Source organism: Cetorhinus maximus, chromosome 8 (genome assembly GCF_964194155.1).
Source record: "Cetorhinus maximus chromosome 8, sCetMax3.hap1.1, whole genome shotgun sequence".
Classification (NCBI taxonomy): Eukaryota; Metazoa; Chordata; class Chondrichthyes; order Lamniformes; family Cetorhinidae; genus Cetorhinus; species Cetorhinus maximus.
In genome coordinates this window covers 102,737,874-102,757,897 of record NC_135886.1, presented here as the reverse complement: position 1 = coordinate 102,757,897, position 20,024 = coordinate 102,737,874, and the positions used below count along the sequence as shown (strand labels likewise).

At 38.7% G+C, this 20,024-nt stretch overlaps 1 protein-coding gene across 10 annotated transcripts in view; it reads left to right on the top strand.

Annotated features, from left to right (window-relative positions):
- Positions 1 to 20,024, top strand: part of hdx (highly divergent homeobox) — a 105,069-nt gene that overhangs the window by 53,499 nt on the left and 31,546 nt on the right. For all 10 annotated transcript variants that reach the window (XM_078547333.1, XM_078547334.1, XM_078547337.1 and 7 more), the window contains one exon: positions 3,265 to 3,318. In XM_078547333.1, coding sequence (XP_078403459.1) covers positions 3,265 to 3,318 — 54 coding nt within the window. The remainder of the gene's footprint in view (positions 1 to 3,264; positions 3,319 to 20,024) is intronic.

Here is a 20,024-nt window from a genome sequence, read left to right as displayed (position 1 = left end):
GGTACCTCACTAGTCACAATTTGCCAAAGCATAAATGACCCATTTATCCCTACCCTGTTTTCTGCCTTTTAGCCAATCCTTAATCCATGCCAGTATATTATCTCCTATCCCATGTGCTTTAAGTTTGCTAACCAACCTCCTGTGAGAGACTTCATCAAAAGCCTTCTGAAAATCCAATTATACCATGTCCACCAACTCCCCTTTTATCAATTCTGATAGTGACATCCTCAAAAAGCTCCAACAGGTTCATCAAAGATGATTTCCCATTCACAAATCTTCGTTGACTATGCCCAATCTGTTCATTATTATCCAAGTGTCCATTTATCACATTCTTTATAATAGATTCTAGCATTTTCCCCACTACTAATGTAAGACTAGCAGGTCTGCAATTCCCTGTTTTCTCACTCCCTCTCTTAAATAGTGAGGTACCATTCACTACCTTCTAATCTGCAGGAACTGTTCCAAATTTTATAGATTCTGGAAGGTGATCACCAATGCATTCACTATCTCCATAGTTACCTCCTTCAACACTCTGGGATGTAGAATATCAGGTCCTGGTGACTTATCAACCTCTGTCTCATTAATTTCTCCAACATAACCTTCTTACTAATACTAATTTCCTTCAATTCCTAATTCTCTCTAGTCCTTTGGATCTCTAATTCTGGGAGATTTCTTGTGTCTTTCTCAGTGAAGACAGACATAAAGTAATTTTTCAGCTTCTCTGCCATTCCTCTATTCCTATTATAAATTTCCCTGACTCTGTCTGTACCCTGACCCACATTTGTCTTAGTCAAATGTTTCCTTTTTACGTACCTGTAGAAGCTTTTACTGTCTGTTTTTGTTTTTTGCTAGTTTACATTCATATTCTATTCTCCTTTTCTTTATCAGTTTCTTGGCCCTCCTTCGCTACATCCTAAAATCCTCCCAATCCTCAGGTTTACTACTATTTCTGGCAACTTTATAGGACTTTTCTCTTAATCTTATACAATCCTTAACTTCCGTTGTTAGCCATAGTTGACTAACTTTTCTTTTTGGGTTTTTGTGCCTTGAAGGAGTGTACAATTGCTGTAAACTATACAATAATTATTTAAAGACTATCCATTGCTGATGTACCGTCATACCTTTTAATATATTTTCCCAATCCACCTCAACCAATTTTCCCCTCATACCATCAAAATTTCCTATGTTCAAATTTAGCACCCTGGCTTCCGATTGAACTACCTCACTTTTAAACATAATGTAAAATTCTGTCGTATTAAAGTGCTGGGTTTGAAGCATTGAAATAGTGTTGTGTATCATTCCAATTTATTATTTGCTTAGACAGAATGCATACAACTGTTCTCTGGGTATTTTTACTTGTTTTGGGAGATATTGCTAAAACAAATGATGGAGATGAGTGTTCATCCATAGTGAGTTGCATGTGGCTGCAAAGCAATTTCTTCTGCACACTTGGTGTATTGCACTTAAGATCGGGAGGAATAAATGTGATTCAATTGCATCTGTCTCATTGAAGAACTATAGTAGATTTGGAAAAAACTGATGTAAGTATAGTCAATGCTTAATTCATGTTAGCTGCTTCATTTGAATGTTAAATTCCCAATTTCTTGTGTTATTTTAGCTGCTTAATTCAAATAATGGGATACTGCACAATTTCATAGTGATAGGAAAAAGACTTAAGTGAACTGTATATACGAGAGACTGCTTATGAGATGAATATTGTCATTTTTAGATATGTATTTACCAGAGCTTAAATGCATTTAGACTACCAAGGTCTCTTTGCAGCCTGCATGCTCTGCATTGCTGAGTTAAAATGCATTTTATATTTTCAGTTAACCTTGTGTTTTGTTAAGTTCAAATCTTTGAAGGAAAAATGTGTAAAAATGTTGGTAAGTTTATGCAAGAGGTTGTAATGTTCTAAATTTGTTCAAATTGCGTCAGAAATGAGGAAATCTTTTGTTTCAATTTTGCAAAGCTCAGCTGCAAATACACTCCAAACATTTTGAAACAACTAGCATCCCTGTTACTACCCATAGACTGCAATATGGAGTATTCAACACAGAGCACTGTGGATTGTCGTTATGCTGGAGGACGATCTTTGTCAGTTTGATCTGTACAGCATATTCCTACACCACCCTTAGAACTCTGAACAATTTCTTCAAAGTTCACATGGGGGATTGGTTTAGAAGGTCGAGTGATACTGTCATTACTAAAGCCTGACCTGAGTTGGTGGCAGTTTGTTAACATTGCACCATTATGATGATTGAGTGATGCCACAAGAACACAAAATGCTTTGATTAATCTTGTATTAAACCTTAGAACACTGAAGGAGGCGATTTGGCCATCATGCCTGTGCTGGCTCTTTGAAAGAGCTATTCAATTAGTCTCATGCCCCTGCTCTTACCTGGCTGCTCTGGAAATATTTCCTTAGCCACCTGTGGACACCAGAAAAATGTTTTAACTTAGTTCACAGTGGGGGCAACCAATTAATGAACCATCTTAGGCCTGATTCTCTCAGCCTTTTTCCCTTTGTCCTTCAGGACCCAAACTGCTAAAGACTCTGTGTTTACTGCAGTTTGAGACCTGCTGTTAGTCCTGTTTACACACATCTTCATCATGACCAAGCTACGAGTGGTGTGTGAATGGAACCTAGGGACAAACAATTAACTTTACTGTTCATTATTAAATAATGCTTAGAGTTAGATTACATCCCTTTCACTTTAAGGAAGGAAGCGCAAGATAAATTGCCATGTAAATTTAGGGTGTTGTGTAGAGTAAGGTAGGCAAACAGCAGCCTTGTGGCGTTCCTGTCCAAATGTGTACTAAAAAGAAAATTGGCTACCATTCAAGTTACAAGAGAAAATTTGAAGTGAGGCAAAGTATATTAGCACAATTTTCTGCAGCACTTGTCTGTTCACCTGTTTTGGACACCTTAGTGAACTACTTGAACGTCAGAAAAACAAGCTGTTAAAAGATCCCAACTCTGTGGTTGCTGTAAATTAACATCTGCAAAACTGCATTCGGGGTAGTGCAAACATGGATTTTAGTCAGTCCATCATCCATTGTGATGAAATCTTTTTTAAGCTCTGAAACCTTAAAATTGATGGTAAAATATTCAAAATATGGCTATCTAGTAAGAGTGTTTAACATGGAATGATTGCTTAAATTACCTGAGGTTTAAGAATATCTGATGATTGTGAAGAAGCTCACAATAATTGTCTGTTTTACAGTTCATAATTTCAACAGTAATGTTACTTTCTGCTTCAGGTGTCGGGCTCTGGCCTACTGCCTTGTCTAACCGGAACCTCAAGGAAAAGAACAGTAAGTATTTTATGCACACCTTGCTATTAATTTTAAGATCCTACTCATTCACTAATTGCAAACTATTGGCCCTTTTCCCACAGAAGCCTTTTCATAATTTAAAATAAACACTGGTATTAATCAAAATGACATGTCAGTTTCTAACTGTCTTTATAAATAAAATAAATGTGCAGAAACCTAATTGCATGAGAACATGAAAAGCCCACTTGGCCCATTGAAGTTTATCTCTATAATCCAACTCTCCTATCAAAGTATCCAACTGTACTTTGATAAATCCCATTATATTTGCCTAAATTACCTGCTTGCAAGACATATTATTTCACATATTTATTGGTCTCTTAGTAAAGACGATCTTGCTGATATATTTTGAAGTCTCTCTGCTTTCCTTCTCTATCCTCTGGTTTACTCTGAACTAATAATCTGGATTTATTTTATCTATAACATTTAATATTTTATCCACTTCAATGAAGCCCTCCCCACTTCAAAAACATTTTTAATCTTGTGGTGTAAAGCTTCTCTAACCTTTCTTCGTAGTTCATCACCTGGGATCATTCTTATTGATTTTTTTTTGCCCTTCTCTAAAATATCTTTTTTAATACATTGGAATGACCAAGATTCAGCAAATTAGAAGTATGCTCTGACTAGTGCAAGGAGCTAAACTTAAACATTGCACAAGTTCAAACCTTTAAAAGTACTAAAGTTATAATTCTCCATCATATTTTGAGTTACCCTGATTTTTTTTTTATTTGTAATGCAGGTATTTTGGAATGCCAGGGTGAAATAGTGATTTCTGTCTGCAAGCTTCTTTTCCAAACCAAAGTTTTGGCATTTCATTGATATCGGAAGGGGAACATAGGAACTTGAGTATGTCATTCTTTAGCAAGCCCGTTCTGCCGTTCAATCTAACTCCATCCACCCATCTTGGCTCCATCTGAATTCAGACCCTTCGCCAGAAAAATGTGAATTTTAATAAAATAGAAAACGTTTTTACTTCATAGGGTAAATTCACTGATCCTATTCTCTCTTTAGAAAACTGAACCTGATAGGACTGTCAGCCAGAGATTGTGTGACAGCACTTAATACCAGATTCCTAGTATGTGCTCTGAGGACAGAAATGCAGGATTGATGAATTAACCATTTTTTATTGAGCTTTCATGCTCTACTTGGTGTCAGCCATTGCTCAGTTGGTAGCTCTCTTGCCTCAGAGTCAGGGAGTTGCGAGTTCAAGTTCCACTCCAGAAATTTGAACGCAAAAATCTAGGTTGTCTCTACAGAAAAGTACTGAGGGCGTGCTTCACTATCAGATGTACTGTCTTTAGATGCGATGTTAAACCAGGGCCCTGCCTGTTTTCTCAAGTGGACTTAAGATCCAACTGGGAAGATATCCCTGGTATCCTGGCCAATAATTACTCCTCAATCAACACCACTAAAAGGCATTACCTGGTTAGTAACACATTATGCACAGTAAGATCCCAAAACAGCAAATTAGCTCCCATGCTTTCCATGTTATAACAGTAATTATGCTTCAGAAGGTACTTCATTGGTTCTAAAGTGCTTTGGGATGTCTGGAGTTCATGAAAGGTGCTGTGTCAATGCAAGTCTTTCCATCTTTCTTTACTTGTTTCTTGTACAATAACAGCTAGGCCTGCTTAAGGAAAGTGTAGCCAAGTACTAATACTATGAAGGACTTTTAGCCACTTAAAAATTCTGATGCGCTTCATCTGTTTGCATGTGATTCGTACCTGGTGTTTCTTCAAACCAATGCTTAACAAGACCAAGCATGTCAAAATATATCAAAGAAACTGCCATTTTTATACTGTGTGATGTTGGTTTTGACATCTGCCAAAAACCTGGTTAATGGTCATCAAATCACAGGCTGAGTGTTTTGCTCCATCACTGTTGACTCCCTTCTAAAGATGGTGACTGCAAAGGAATTACTGGCAAGACTTCTACTAATTTCACTTCTTGGATAGAAATCATTTTATGTTAGCATCTTGCCTGCTGACCTTAAGTTTAAATTCCACCAGCTGCCGTGGTCGAATTTGAACCCACTTCCTTAGAGCATTAACCTGGGCCTCTGGATTACTAGTCCAGTGACATTACCACTACCCTACCGTCTCCCTTGTAGGAGGAGCAGGAACCACAGGTACACTGTTGATTTAACATGGGAGCGAGCACCATTGGCTGATATTTTTGGGACTGATGAATGCAGAATTGACTCTTTACAAAATGAAATGGACCTATCACTCTTAATTTCACAAAGTACAATTGGACACTTGTGGGTAGAAGTGGGTCATTGTTGTAACCGTTTTCTGAATGTGGGATGTGACCTTACAAGTGATTGCCACCAAGAAAGATAAGTACCTTTTTTTTCTGTTTGCTGTGGAGTCAGAAAGAGCAGGAGTGTATTTCCAAGCTCCACAGCACTCAGCAGGGCTACTAGAGAGCGTTGATTAGTCACCTCTCATCACTTTCCCCCTCTGGGACTTAACCTGAAGCCCGCTTCCGGCAAGGTGAGTGGCCTAAAATGCATCTGCAATGAGTGAACTCTGTGAAACCATTGCTTGTGCCGACAGCTCACCTAAATTATTGAAATGAAGCCTAATTTCAAGCCTGTCTCTGGACTCCCATTTGGGACCAGAAAATGGGTTGAGACAAATTTCTGCCCCATCATGTCCAAACGATGCCCTCCAAAATAGGGGTCAAATTCAATGAACAAATAAAGCAGGCGATCTCGTAAAAAAATAAATAAGCAAATTCTCCAGTTTGAGGTTTTTTTGAAAAACTCTTTGTGGAGTACTAATCATTTCCTAAGTTCATAGATTTATTTATTCCCTTCTAAATTGTTTTTTTCTTGTAACAATGAAGCAGTTTGAGAATTCAAGGTAACACCTGCATGCATATGGACAAAATATTTCTCTCATTAGGAGAGTTGGTGATTGCTCAAAAAAATGCTGTTCCATTCCATTATATCTTCACATGCATTTGATTTGATGTGTGCCTGTTTATCCACGTCCTGAAACGCCTAACAAAGGAGCAGTAATGCTTGGCTCTTCTGAGCAGAGTGAATTGATCAGTTTTAAGTAAAGTAAATATAGCCATGTGATTGCAAAAAGATGGAACAAAGAGGATTTTCATTTTTTAAACCAAATGGTTTAATTGTGCTCCCTTAATATGAATAATTTATTTTTAAAATAAAATTGGGATTTGAATGTACATGTTCAAAATAAAGCCACAATGTAACTTGATACATTTCAGCCATGGTCTCTGTATTACTTCATGCTAAGCATGCCCACCTATATAATCAAAAGGTTTAGAATCCCTAGAATTTTGAACGTCTGATCATAATGTTCCTTTAGCCATTAAGATCCCTGAACCAGACCACTGTGACTTTCCTGAATGAGTTCACAGAAACTAAACAGATTCCGTTACAGTATGACTGGGACCACTCTGATTCCAGACCCACTCTGATTTGGTTCATTCAGAAAAATAATCATGAAAAATCCCATATTATACAGACTCTGTGGTATATGACAATCCCAACCCCCATTAACATTCCACAGGCTTTATTTAACAGCTCCACAATAAGCTGCTTATGAACAACTTCTATTTTCAAATTTGTATCCCCAACACCAGTGGTGTCTAAAAAGTGGGGAAATAAGAACAACTCTACTGGGTCCTGGATTCAAAGGGCCCAAAATTTATGAATGAAACTGATCAGTGATGATAAAATTGTAGTAAGAAGGATAGAGGATAAAAAGCAGTTAAAAAGATAAAAAGTTTCTAAATTTTCACACATTCTTTTTCAATCTGTAATTTTTTCCTGCTTTTGCTTTCTTCTGCACCTGGCTTGTAAACACATATCATAAATCAAACAGTCAAACATAAATTACGTACAGCATCCGCAGTTTTTTGCTTTTCTAAATTAAGTACAGCCTGAGACCCTTCAGAATTCCGTTTTGGCGGTCAGAGGTAAAAGTTGTGAAACTTCTTGAGCAACTTCAGATATCCTGATGGCTCACTACAACCATGTCATTAATAAACAGTTAAGGCCTAGAATTTTCCAGAAATCCTGATTGTTTAGCATAGCTGGATGAGGCTTCGTGAGTTACTCTAAGTGGTATCACGAAGTGCAAATCAATCTGATAGATGTTTTACAAAAGTTTGGGGTTTTTTTCCTAAAATTTATTGAAATTTCTTTTCATTAACAAAGAAATGGGTTTACATTTATGGAAATCAATTTGTCTGTTCCAAGACAGATTATGCAAGTGAAGATTTTTAGCAGAGGCCAGTTTTAGGTCAATATTTATTACAATAAAAAGTGCAGTTTCTTTGCAATAAATGGTTTTCTTTCATAAGTTTTAGAGATACTGGAATCTGTTAATGAATACTGTTAATACACTTTGTTTTCAACAGTATTTTGTAATATCTGAGATCAAAGCGCTGAATTTTCACCCTAGAGGCAGACAGTGGGAGTTGGGGAAATTTCCAATCTTGGCCCACCCACTTTTGGGGCAATATTCACCAACAAAGGTGGAATTTTCATTCTGTGGGGTGGGTGCTAACTGGAGTCGGGCCCACCACCCCTGGAAAGAGCCACAGTGTCTGTCGAGTGCTGAGGCGGGCTGTTTAAGAGGCCCATCTCTGCTCTGGGACTTCATCCCAGTTGTAATAATGACAGCAAAACAAAGATCAGCCCCCTATCGCTCACCCCACACACTCCCTGTGCCCCATCCATCCCAACTAATGCCACGTCATGCCACCCACCCACCCTCATGGCCCCTCATACCATCCATACCAAGTTGTGCCCCTCTTCCCACCCCCATTCTGTCATACCCTCCATGCCAAGCTATGGTACTTCCATGCTCATTTGCCCACTATAGACTCTCTAAAGAACCAATGAACCCTATAATAACAATTAGATATGTGAAAAAAACTTCTTTAAAAAAGTAATTCATTCATCATTTTCTAATTTCTTAAAAAAACTCCTTTCACTACAGCCCTATACACAGTCAATTGGAGCCCAGACTTCCATTGGGCTGTTGAAACATCTGCACCCCAGCAAAAGCATTGCTTAGTTGACAGCCCTTGCTTTGTGATCTAATCTGTCAATTGCACAATGTTTATTTACACAAGATAGAGATTTCAAGTGCTTGTAATTTCTGCCATTGATACTTTAAAGGGTCTGGGTGATTGATGCTTTTATAGGACTTTAGCGAAAGGTGTTTTAAATTGGAAGCTATGGATGAATTTTTTTTAAAGCTTTTTCACACATCCTCTTGTTATTTTGGGTTCATTGGTTCTGTATAGTGGGTGAATAGGATGGAGGTACCATAGGTTGGCATGGAGGCTGTGGGGCCATTTGGGAGGGCCGTTGGAGGAGCATAGCTTGGCATGGGTAAGACCTTTTGAACTTGAGTTTCTAAAGGTTTTCTCATCCAGACTATGGTTTGCATAGTCTGTGAGCCACAAGTCCTTTGAAAGCTAGCCCAACTCCATTAAAATTGCGGGGACTAGGAGATGCTTAAGCCCTCAATGGAGCCGGTCAGGTTGGGAGTGCAGGGTGTGGGCTTATGGCCCACTCCCTTAACCTGCAGTAGTGAAAATTGTTGGAGCCAGGAATGGGATCAGGAATCCTGGAATTAGGTCCCAGCCGCCATTTTTTCACCTCCCTGGAATCAAGTACAAATTAGACAGGATTTAACAGAATGGTGGAGCAGGTTTGAGTGACTGATTGGCCTACTGCTGTTTATTTCTTGCTGTGATGGTGCATTTTATGGCTGGGAGATTATCGCTCCAATCAGAACAATTAAGTCAAAGAGATGATATGAAAACAATAACAATTGAAATCTGTTCAGACGCATGAAGAATGCTCCTGGACAATATTCAGAAAGAAAAAACAATTTTCCTGTTTTTCATATACTCTACTTTTTGTGATGTGGCAATTATTTCCTACAGATTTGAGAATTACATATGCTGTTCGTTTCAGGAAAACATGGATAAAATTCTCCCATTTGTATTCCAGCTCCTTCAGATAAAGGCCAGCATTTCAAAAGTTTTTTTGTTTACTCTTTATACCACTTCACCAGCTTTTTGTGACTTATTTTGATCCTTTACGGTTTCCATTCTGCCTCGTCCATTTTTATTTGTGTGGCAGTGTGTAGTTTTTAATTCCATTGTCTCAGCCAATGCTTGCACTGTGTTTTTATGTTCTTCAGCATCAGTGCTCTGAAAACTTCCTCGTGTTCTGTTTAATGCAAGCCTGGTTTTGAAATCTCCAGCAAATGTTAAGGATCTGTACTGTTAATTTCAGAAGTTTGAGGCATGTTCCAAACTTAGCAAAAGACCTTTGTTCTAATTTGCCTTGCGATAAAGCTATTCTGCTGACAACAATGTCTAGTTTTTCCAGAATCTAGAATAGCCCATAGTTATTGTATAGTGTACCTGCAGTGCACGGTTTGAAAGGGTGGTGGAAGCAGATTCAATAGTGACTTTCAAAACTGAAGTGAATATATACTTGAAAAGGAAACATTTGCAGGGCTTTAGTAAAGAATAAAAGTAAAAACGTGTGTTACTAATGGGATACTTTCAAATGGGATACTACTTTCAAAGAGCTGTCACTGGCAAAATGGACCAAATGGTCTCTTTTTGTGCTCCATGATAAGTTTGATTTTTTTTCTCCCAACGCCCTCTTCACCACTCTCCTGAGCTGCATCCTATATAAACTTCAACTTACCCAAAACTCCATAGTACGCAGCTTATACAAAAACCTGTTTTCTTAATACCCACACCTGCTGTCTTTCCTTCTTCAGTGAATTGATTTCAAAATCCTTGTTCTGTACAGATGTCTCCGTGGCCTTGTCCTCACCTTGACTCAAACCTTTTTTCAGTCATATGTTACTGATCTCATACTTGCTCTTGTGACTCTGGTCTTGTGTGTTGTTCCTCCTTCCCTTCCTGCTTCACCTTTGGCAGAGAGCATTCTCTGTCCTAACCCCCTGCACCCAACTTTGCTGTCTACTCTTGAGGTGATTTACTATTTTAGAAGAGCTGCATTAGCCGAAGTTGCTCTTCTTGCTCCTGAACTTGATGAAGCTGGTGCACTATCACAGCGATTCCTTGCTTTTACACTAGACTTCTGTTTATGTTAGAGCTGTTGGAGCCACACCTCCGTATTCCATGCCAATTCAAAAAGCCAGCATTGAGTAGCCGTTAAGAAGAAACATGCGCAGCCTCTCATGTAACTTGGAGCTCTCCAGACTTTGCAAGTGCCTACAGCTTGGACCTACGTTAGCAACAAGTGACTGAAAACGAGTAGCTGCAGCAGCAGACCTCTTCTCTTTTTATTATGCCCTAATGTCTTAATCGAGATTAAGATTTCGATATTTGAAAAATAGCAATGGAAACACAGCAATACCTCCTCACCAGTTGCACCAGTTTACAATATTTTTAAGAATGAGTTTTCAAACGTCAACAAAAAAATTGGCACCCAAGCGCCATCTTGTGGTGATTGTGTGGAGGGTGTTTCAGTTTCCTTCGGATTTCATTTGAAGTAAAAACCATTAATGGTACAGCTTAAAGGCTATTTAAATTTACAGAATATTTATATTCTAGCACCATGTCAGCTGTCAATCAGTTCAAAGTGTTCTGCATCTTTAACCTTAGGAGTAATGGGTTTCCAAACCAAGATAAGACTTGGTTTAGTCCACCCAGAAAACAATGCTGAACTAACGGTATAATTAAATATTACTGTCAGACTATTCAAAGCAGCTTCCCAGATGATTATTGTGTAATGCATTTTTTTTTAACCTAAGACCTTATTAATTTTTTCAGAGTTATGCCAAACATGTATTAGCATAATTTATATATCTTTACAATCATTTGGAATAAGACCATTTTCTTGAACTTCATTGCTATATGCCATATCATAAGATTTGTGCATTTTTAAAAATTTCTTAAGATTTATTACCATAATGCTGCTTTCAGTTCTGGGCTGTATGGTGATAAAGGAACAGTGAGAAGCATTTAAAGAAACAATTCAAAATATTCAACAAAAAATATATTTTAGAAGTGAACAGTGAGGATAACAGCAGGATTTGGGATAAACAGACATTGCTGAAATGTAGTAAACAGTGAGGAATGCCGTAAGGATCAGTGCTGGGACCTCAGTTACTTACAATCTATATTAATGACTTAGACAAAGAGCCAGAGAGTAATGTATCTAAGTTTGCTGATGATACCAAGCTACGTGGAAAGTAAGCTGAGGGGAGGACACAAAGGCTACAAATAGATATAGACAGGTTAAGTGAGTGGGCAGCAAGATGGCTAATGGTGTATAATGTGGGAAAATGTCAAGTTATATCTTTGGTCATAAGACTAGAAAACAGAATCTTTTTTAAAAGGTGTGAAATTTTAAATGTTGTTAAAGGAAACTAGGGTGTGCTTGTACAAGGAAAATTAGCATGCAGGTACAGCAAGCAATTAAGAAGACAAATGACTTGTTGACCTTTTATTGCAAGGGGATTGGAGTACAGGAATAAAAACGCCTTGTTACAATTGCATAGGGCTTTGATGTGACCACATCTGGAATACTGTATGCAGTTTTGGTCTCTCTATTAAGAGAAGGATATACTTGCATTGGAGGCGGTACATCAAAGGTTCACCAGTTGCTCCCTGGGGTGAGGGTGTTGTCCTATGGCTCAACGGGCTGAGTAGCCTACTCCTGCTCCCATTTTCTATTTTCCTATGATGTGAGACTGAGTAAATTGGATCTATATTCTCTGGAGTTTAGAAGAATGAGAGGCAATGTCATTGAATCATACAAGATTTTGAAGGGTTTTGATAGGATAGATGCTGAGATTGTTTCCTCTGATCAGGGAGCCTAAAACATGGGGGGCGGGTGGGGGGGGGGGGGTGCACAGTCTTAAGTTAAGGGGCGATCATTTAGGACTGATGAGAAATTATTTCACTCAAAGGGTTGTGAATCTTTGGAATTCTCTACACCAGTGGGTTGTGGTTGCTCTATTGTCAGGTACATTTAAGGCTGGGGTAGGCAGATTTTTGGGGCCTCAGGAAATTAAGGGATATGGGCAGCAGATGGGAAAGTGGAGTTGAGGCCCAAGATCAGCTATGATCATATTGAATGGCGGAGCAAGCTCGATTTGCTATATGGTCTACTCCTGCTCCTGTTTCTGTGAGCACCGCACTTCAGAGTGGAATATATTTTGCTTTTGGGTGGTTGCAATGATGATAGGTCAAAATGGTACTGAGGCAGAAAGGATTAAAAGGACATCAGATAGAGAGAAACTATCTCCTCTGGTGGGAGAGTCCAGGTAAAGGGGGCATAATCTTGAAATTAGACTTGGGCTGTTCACTTCGCTGGTTGGTGGAAATCTCACACTCTCCAGCTAAAGCTGCTGATAGGTCAGTGAAAATTTTAGAACTCCAATGATTTTTGTTGGGCAGGGGTACTAAGGGTTATGGAATCACAGCAGGTACATGGAGTTAAGATACAGATCAACTATGATCTGTTTGAATGGGGAACAGGCTCAAGGGGTTAAATGGCCTACTCCTATGCCTATTCTCAATCACCCTGAAAATACGATGAAGGATCGTGTCCTTCTACTGATAGTGTTTCCGTGATGGTTGGTACATAGTGAATTGCAGGATAATGAAGAAGCATTGTGCAATCTGTATCCAAGTCAGCATAGTGGGTTACTTGGTGCTGCTCTTGTTGGTGATAGAGGCCTCAGTTGAAAGATTTTGTCGTTGATGGGGAAATTTGGGATGTTGTCTGATAAAGTCCTTCATTGGCCAGCTCCCCCTATTTGAGCACCAGTTCCTTGTTTTTAGTGAGTTGGACTTTGCAGCATTTGATTGGATTCAGACTGCCCAAGTCTTCACCTGTGTCAGATGCCTGGCACAGTGTTGATAAGTCTGCCCAATTTTAGTAACACTCCCAGGATGTAGATTTCTGGGTGTAGATTTAAATATTTGACATGAGCAACAATCCTTCGTTTGGCTGCTATCTGGACACTGTATTTAACCTATAAGACAGTAGCTCCATTTCTGAATTTAAACCATGTTATTTGCATCCTTAAATAAATGGCATCTGTCATGAGGCTATTGTGATTAAAAATAAGGACTGGATTTAACCACCTATTCATTGTTAGTAGGTGGCAAATCTAGCCCTCAGAAATTTTTCCTCCATAGAATTGTGTATTTAAATATATCTTAAAGCAGGAAGAGTAGAATTTTTAAATTGAAACAACCTTGTAGGAGCAGAGACTTCTGGTGCCAGGGTTGTTTGTTTATGAATTAATAACTTAAGAGAGAGTATGATTGGGCTTTGAGTGGTTTACAGCTGAGTAAATAATGATCAAGGTCCTTCAAGCAGGCATTGAGAGTAAACTGTGAATTATGGGCTGGAGTCTTGTACCTAAATTGGGTTTTTACAACTATCTGGCAGTGTTTGCAGTCATTTTACATTTGTACTTGCCCACAAATTAAAAGCTGTATTTAACTTATCAATTTAGCATATGTTGTGTAGGTGGGTGGAGAGGAATTCTGGTTGGGACCCTGCACGCTGTGGAGTTTTAACTCCACAGTGTGCGTCTTTTTGTTTTCAACAGGTTTCCCACATGGAAGCTAGCTTGATTGGGCTTGGCTCACTGTCAGGCAGGGAACACTCAGGAGGAGGCCACAGGAGCAGGTAAGTAATCTGCTGCATTAGTATTAGTCTTGCAGGGTGGCGGGGGTGTAGGAGCACTCGCAGTGTGTCCCAAGGCAGAGACAAAGGTAAGCATGGTGGCCTGCAAGGAAACAATCCTGTTGGCCTGGCCCAGAAGCAGTGCTGTAAGGATGCTTACTTTCTTCCCCAAACACTGTTCTTGTCTCCCTTGAGCTGCCAGATTTCTCAAGCCCGGAAAAGCTTGGTGCGCCAGAGGTAAACACATAAGACAGGTTAAATGTCAGGCTGCCTGCCTCAGAATATTCAAATGGCCAAACTGAATCCTCAGAGTGGGCTGGTAGCCTGCCCCTTGTCCACCTCCATTAAACCCAAACGTGGTTGGATTGGGGTTGGGTTTGAGATTCTAAAGATAATCACATCCCACCTGACTGCAACCAATCCAGCTTTGGGGGTTAAAATTGTTCCATTGATCTCATGATATGTGATGTTAGTTATAGAATTGTAACCATTGCACTATGCTATAGTACAGTATGTAGAAACACCTCATTTCAAAATGTAAATCTTGAGAAAGTGTTCTGTTTACTAAAGACCTAGAGAATGTTTATCTGATTCTAAGAAGCTATTGCATTCCAAGAAACCATTAACAGAAGCCTGAAAGTAATATCTTTGGTGCACATTAAGAGGGCATGTTACACTTTAGTGGGCTGTTGCCACCTTTTTGATGGAAGCATTAATTTTTGTATCCTGTTTGCTTGTGTCAATATTTTCCATTGTAAATATAATTCAACATTGACTTAACATGTAAGAAATGAGCCAGTTTTGACATTTTCTTGTCTCCCAATTGGTGGACATTGTAGTGGGCACCGAAAATGAGAGTTGTCAGGGTTAGTTGTTAGACTTAGATTACATTAACTGATTGCAGCAAAGGTTAAAAGACCCAGTTTTCAACTTGATAGAGATTCAGTTGCTATCCAGCAGTTTGAGAAAAGGTCTGAACTATAGCACTACAGGTATTTAATTTCATGTATTATTTCAGGTATTTAAAAAGATGTTTAGGTGCAACTTTTTTGCCTGCTTATTATTTATTTTAGAATCAGACCTTGCTGTCAAGCAGGTGCTGCACAAGTGACTTGGGGCTAAATTACATGAATACTTTGACAGCTAAAGATGTGTTGCCTGCAAAAATCTTTAAAGGAAGGTGGGAAAGAGAAAGAGAGAAATTTCATACTCTGCTTTTCATTTCTATTCTCAAGAAAGGCCAAGTTTACTCTTGATTTTTGTCACAACACAGATAATCTTTGACTCAACCAGTTTGTATCTGCATATACCCTCCCTGCAAGCAAATAGTTCTAATCAAATTTGTCCATCCTTTCAAACCCTGTCAAGATTCTGAAAGGAAATAGATAAGCACTAATAATATACTTGAGATAGCCTCAAACTCCAGAACTAGGGGGTATAGCTATTATTATAAAACAGCATGTTATCTGACTCATCATGTACAATGCCACAGATCATCTGTTAGTCTTGGATAAAATATTGAGTATCACTGCGCTACAGATGGTCATAATTTTCTACAAAGGCAAAGAAAGCCACACATTGCACTACTCGCTTCTTTTGAAGCAGAAATCCACAAGCAGTTACAATTGTGTGTTTAAGCATAATCTCCCACGTAATCTAAGTTGGTAACTCAATGCAGTTCTGAGGGAGTGCTGCATTGTCAAAGCTGCCACTTTCCAATTCAACATTAACTGAGTCCCTTCTGCCTGCACAGATGGATGTAAAATATCCCATAGCATGACTGGAAGAAGAGAAGGGAGGTTCTCCCATTATTCTGGTCAACATTTATCTTTCAACCAATACCACAAACAGATTTTCTGGACATTTATCTCCTTGTGTACAAACTGGCTGCTGTGTTTGCCGATAAAATAACTGACTACACCTTGTAAAAGTAATTTATTGGCTGAGGAGCACTTTGTATATCCAGAGGTCATAAAAGGGTCTCTGTTTATCATTCATCGCGTTCTCAGGATTTACAAGCAGCTACAATTGTCTGGAATTGTCCATTTAACACCATTTTCCCCACAAAGTGTACTGCATTGTTGAGCTATGAATGAATGTGCCGTGCAAAGGTTTGCAGCAGGATTCCAGCCAATCCACCTAACTTGCTTGTCCAACTTGGACTTAGACTTGTAAAGCTGCAAAATGTCATATGCAAGAAGGAGACAACTTGACCTTAAAGGGATGGGCATAGAGTATAACAGCTACCCATCACACTGTATCCCACGCAAACATTGAGCAATGCCACAGGAGAGCTGCTGGTTAAATTTTCCACTTATTCCCATTAGGAGTTGGTTAGGATGGAGCTTGGAAAATGTATTTAGTTGAGAAGTTACTTGGATTCATAGAAGACTGATGATTATATTTTAAAGTTTTTTTTTAATGCTGATATTTAGTTTTGTATTTTGAAACAGGGAAGACCTAATTTATTTAGCAATAATCCTCTTAGCCCTTCAATAGCGACAACATTCTGTAACCTCGTTCAACACTCAGACACCCAACCCCCCCAACCCCCACCTCAATACAGACTCCTACTGGCTTTGGCCTAGCAAACATCCCTCTCTCCCTTTACCCCCACCACTATTGGTTGTGGCATTGGCCACCAAGTCCATGTGCAATTCTATTCTTAACCTTCTAAACTTCCTACTGTCCTTCTTTAAGACTCTTCTTAAGACCAACTTCTGAACAAGCTTCAGTTCACTCCTTCCAATATCCTTTGCTTTGACATTTTTTTATTACGCTTCTGTGAAGTGTCTCAAGATACTTTTATAAGTAAAGGTGCTATATAAGATGTAAGTAGTTAACTGTCACATTGGTGCAGTTGAAACTGCTTCTCAAAGATGTTAGTTGCAGTGTAAATAGCCACTGTCATTAGAAGAGATAATGGTGAACCATTGAGGTAAGGAAGTAGATAGTTTCAACCGTGTGCCAAATTGATTTATTTTCAATTTTTTCAGAAAGAGCTAAAATTGCTTCAAACAGAAAGTAAGAAGACTTGAGACCTTCATTTATATAGCACCTTTCACAATTTCTGGATGCCCCAAACTACTTGACAATCAGTTAAGTATTTTGGCAGTGTAGTCAACTGTTGTTGTGTAGGAAATACAACAGCAAATTCTTACAGACAACAGTGTAATAATGTTTTAGTAATGTAGGTTGAGGGGTAAATGCTTTCCAGTCCTTCATGGAGAACTCCCCTGCTGCTCTTTGAAGCAGTGCTATATGATCTTTTACATTTACCTTAAAGGGCAGACAGGGTCGCAGTAATGCAGTGGAGTATAAGTCTAGATTTTTTTGCTGCAGTGTCTGGAGTAAGACTTAAACCCACAGCCTTCTGTCTCAAGCGAGTTCCCTAAAATTCCGGCCTCTGTATCTGTCTACTAAAATCTTTTCATAATTTTTAAGATCTCTTTTGGGTAACCCCTCAGACTTCTATTTTTGAAAGAAAAGACCCCAGCCTGTTCATCCTTTCCTGATTGAATATAACCTCGAATTTCTGGTATTATCCTTGTAAATATTCCTCACATCCTCTCCATTATTCCTATACCCTTTTTATAATATGGCGACAAGAACTGTTAACAATACACTCACTATGTGTAGTTGTTTCAAGGTTTTATACAAGTTTAACATAACTTCCCAGCTTTTCAATTCTATCCCTCGAGAAATAAAGCTAACTCCCAGATCCCTTTGCTCCTCTACTCCATTTAGATTCTCATTTCCCAAGTAATATGTGACCTCCTTATTTTTCTTGCCAAAACGTAATACCTCACATTTAGTTGTATTGTAATTAATTTGCCAACTATATGCCTCTTCTGCAGTTATTATTGTTGTTTTGTAATTTGTTGCAGTCCTCCTTAGTATTGACTATCCTTCCTACCCAGGACCTAAAAATCGGTGTCATCTGCAAGTTTAGAAATTATGCTTTTAATTCCAAAGTCTGAATTGCTAATATAATATGAATTATGAACAACAGTGGTCTAGCACTGTGGGATCCTCATGGGATCCCACTTTCCACCTTCTGCAACTCTGAATAACTACCCTTTACCCCTGCTTTCTGTCTTGCAGCTAACTAGTTATTCTCTCTGCTATATGTCTGTCCCCTGACTCTGCATGCTCTGACCTTTATTCGTTAGTTTATTGTGTGTCACTTTATTAAAGGTCAGAAATTATATCTGCTCTCTCTGTCAACCGCTCAAAGAATTCAGTGAGGTTGGTCAAGCAAAACTTTCCCTTTGAAATCCATGCTGACTATTCATTATTTTGTTTTTTGACTTTTAGATGTTTTTCTATTGTCTCCTTTAGCAGAGGTCCCATTATTTTTTCTACTGTCGATGTTAAGCTGACAGATCTATGATTTCCTGGACACATTTTATCTTCTTAAGTATTTGTGTAATATTAATAGAAAATTGAATTATAGAAACTACAAATTCCTGTTACGTAGAAACATAGAAGGATTTTCTACACAGAAGGAGATCATTCAGCCCATCGTGTTCTGCCAGCCAAAAAGGAGCAGTCTAATTCCACCTTCTGGCTCTTGGTCTGTAACCCTGTAGATTACAATACCTTGAGCATATCTAAGGTGCATCTTAAATGCGATGAGGATTTCTGTCCCTACCAACCTTTCAGGCAGTGAGTTCAAGACCCCCACCACTCTCTGGGCAAGCAATTTTCTCCAATTGCCCTCTAATGATTCCACCGAATACTTTAACTCTATGCTTTCTGATTACTGACCTCTCTGCAAAGGGAATTAGATTCTTCCTATCCACTAGATCTTGGCCCTCCCATAATTTTATACACCTTAGTTAAATCTCCCCTCCTTGTTCAAAGAAAAATAGCCCACCCTAACTAATCTTTTCTCAATACTAAAATTCTCTATTCCTGGTAACATCCTCATAAATCTCTTCTGTACCCTCTCTAGTGAGATCACATCCTTCCTGTAATGCGGTGACCAGAACTGTACGTATTACTTTAGCTGCAACTCAAATGTTTTATACAGACCATTATTGGCTTAAAAATGATAAAAGCAAACTCAATCTACTTCTCTCATGACCTGAAGTGGATCTTGAGCCCAAATCTCTGAGTATACTTTGCTTGCCTAGGGTGGATCACCTGTTTTATGTCCTACTAATTCCCCTGATTTATTTGAAATTAGCTGCTGCCAGGTAGATGACAAAGTCATATGTACATTTCAGGAAACAGATGGCAAGTAAACATGTCAATGTGCCCATCTTCTCACACCAAATTGAATACAGCTAATGTGAAACAGGACACTTACAAAATCCCATCAGTTGTGTAATCCTGTAATCCTGATGATTCAAAGTCGCTTTAAGCCCTTAAAATATTGAATTTTTCAACTATTTGAATTAAACAATCTAAAGCTAAAGTGGCAATTTTAGTACTTAAACATTTATTTATCACATAATTTAAATTAAGAATTTGCTGTACCTCATATATTTTGTTCTTAATTCAATGTTACAAGTGTCCATGTATTATGGCTGGTCCAAGTATTGTTTCACTTACTTTGCTTTGTATTTAGAATACAAAATTTCTTGTTCTTATGTTTTTCTAGGCCAGGATTTTACATTCGGCGTGCAGGGCCGGGCCCGACACGCTGGAACGTAAAATGACTTGTGATGACGTCGGGCGTGCGTCCCAACGTCATCGTGCTGTCTCGCGATATTTCGTTCAGCGGGTATGGATTGGAGTTGGCTGCGTGCCCACTGATAATTGAAAGGCCTATTAAGGTCATTAACGTACTAATTAACTCCAAATTTACGCTGTCCGTCCAACCTAACGGTTGGCGGGCAGGTGAAAAGGCCAAGCGGCCTTTACGTTTTTTAGGAAACCTCTTCCACGAGCGGGATGAGGTTTCCTAAAGCTTTTACAAATTGAATAAAAACTTTTTTAAAAAAAATAAAAACATGTCCCATCATGAGGGGACATGTTTCATTAAATTTTT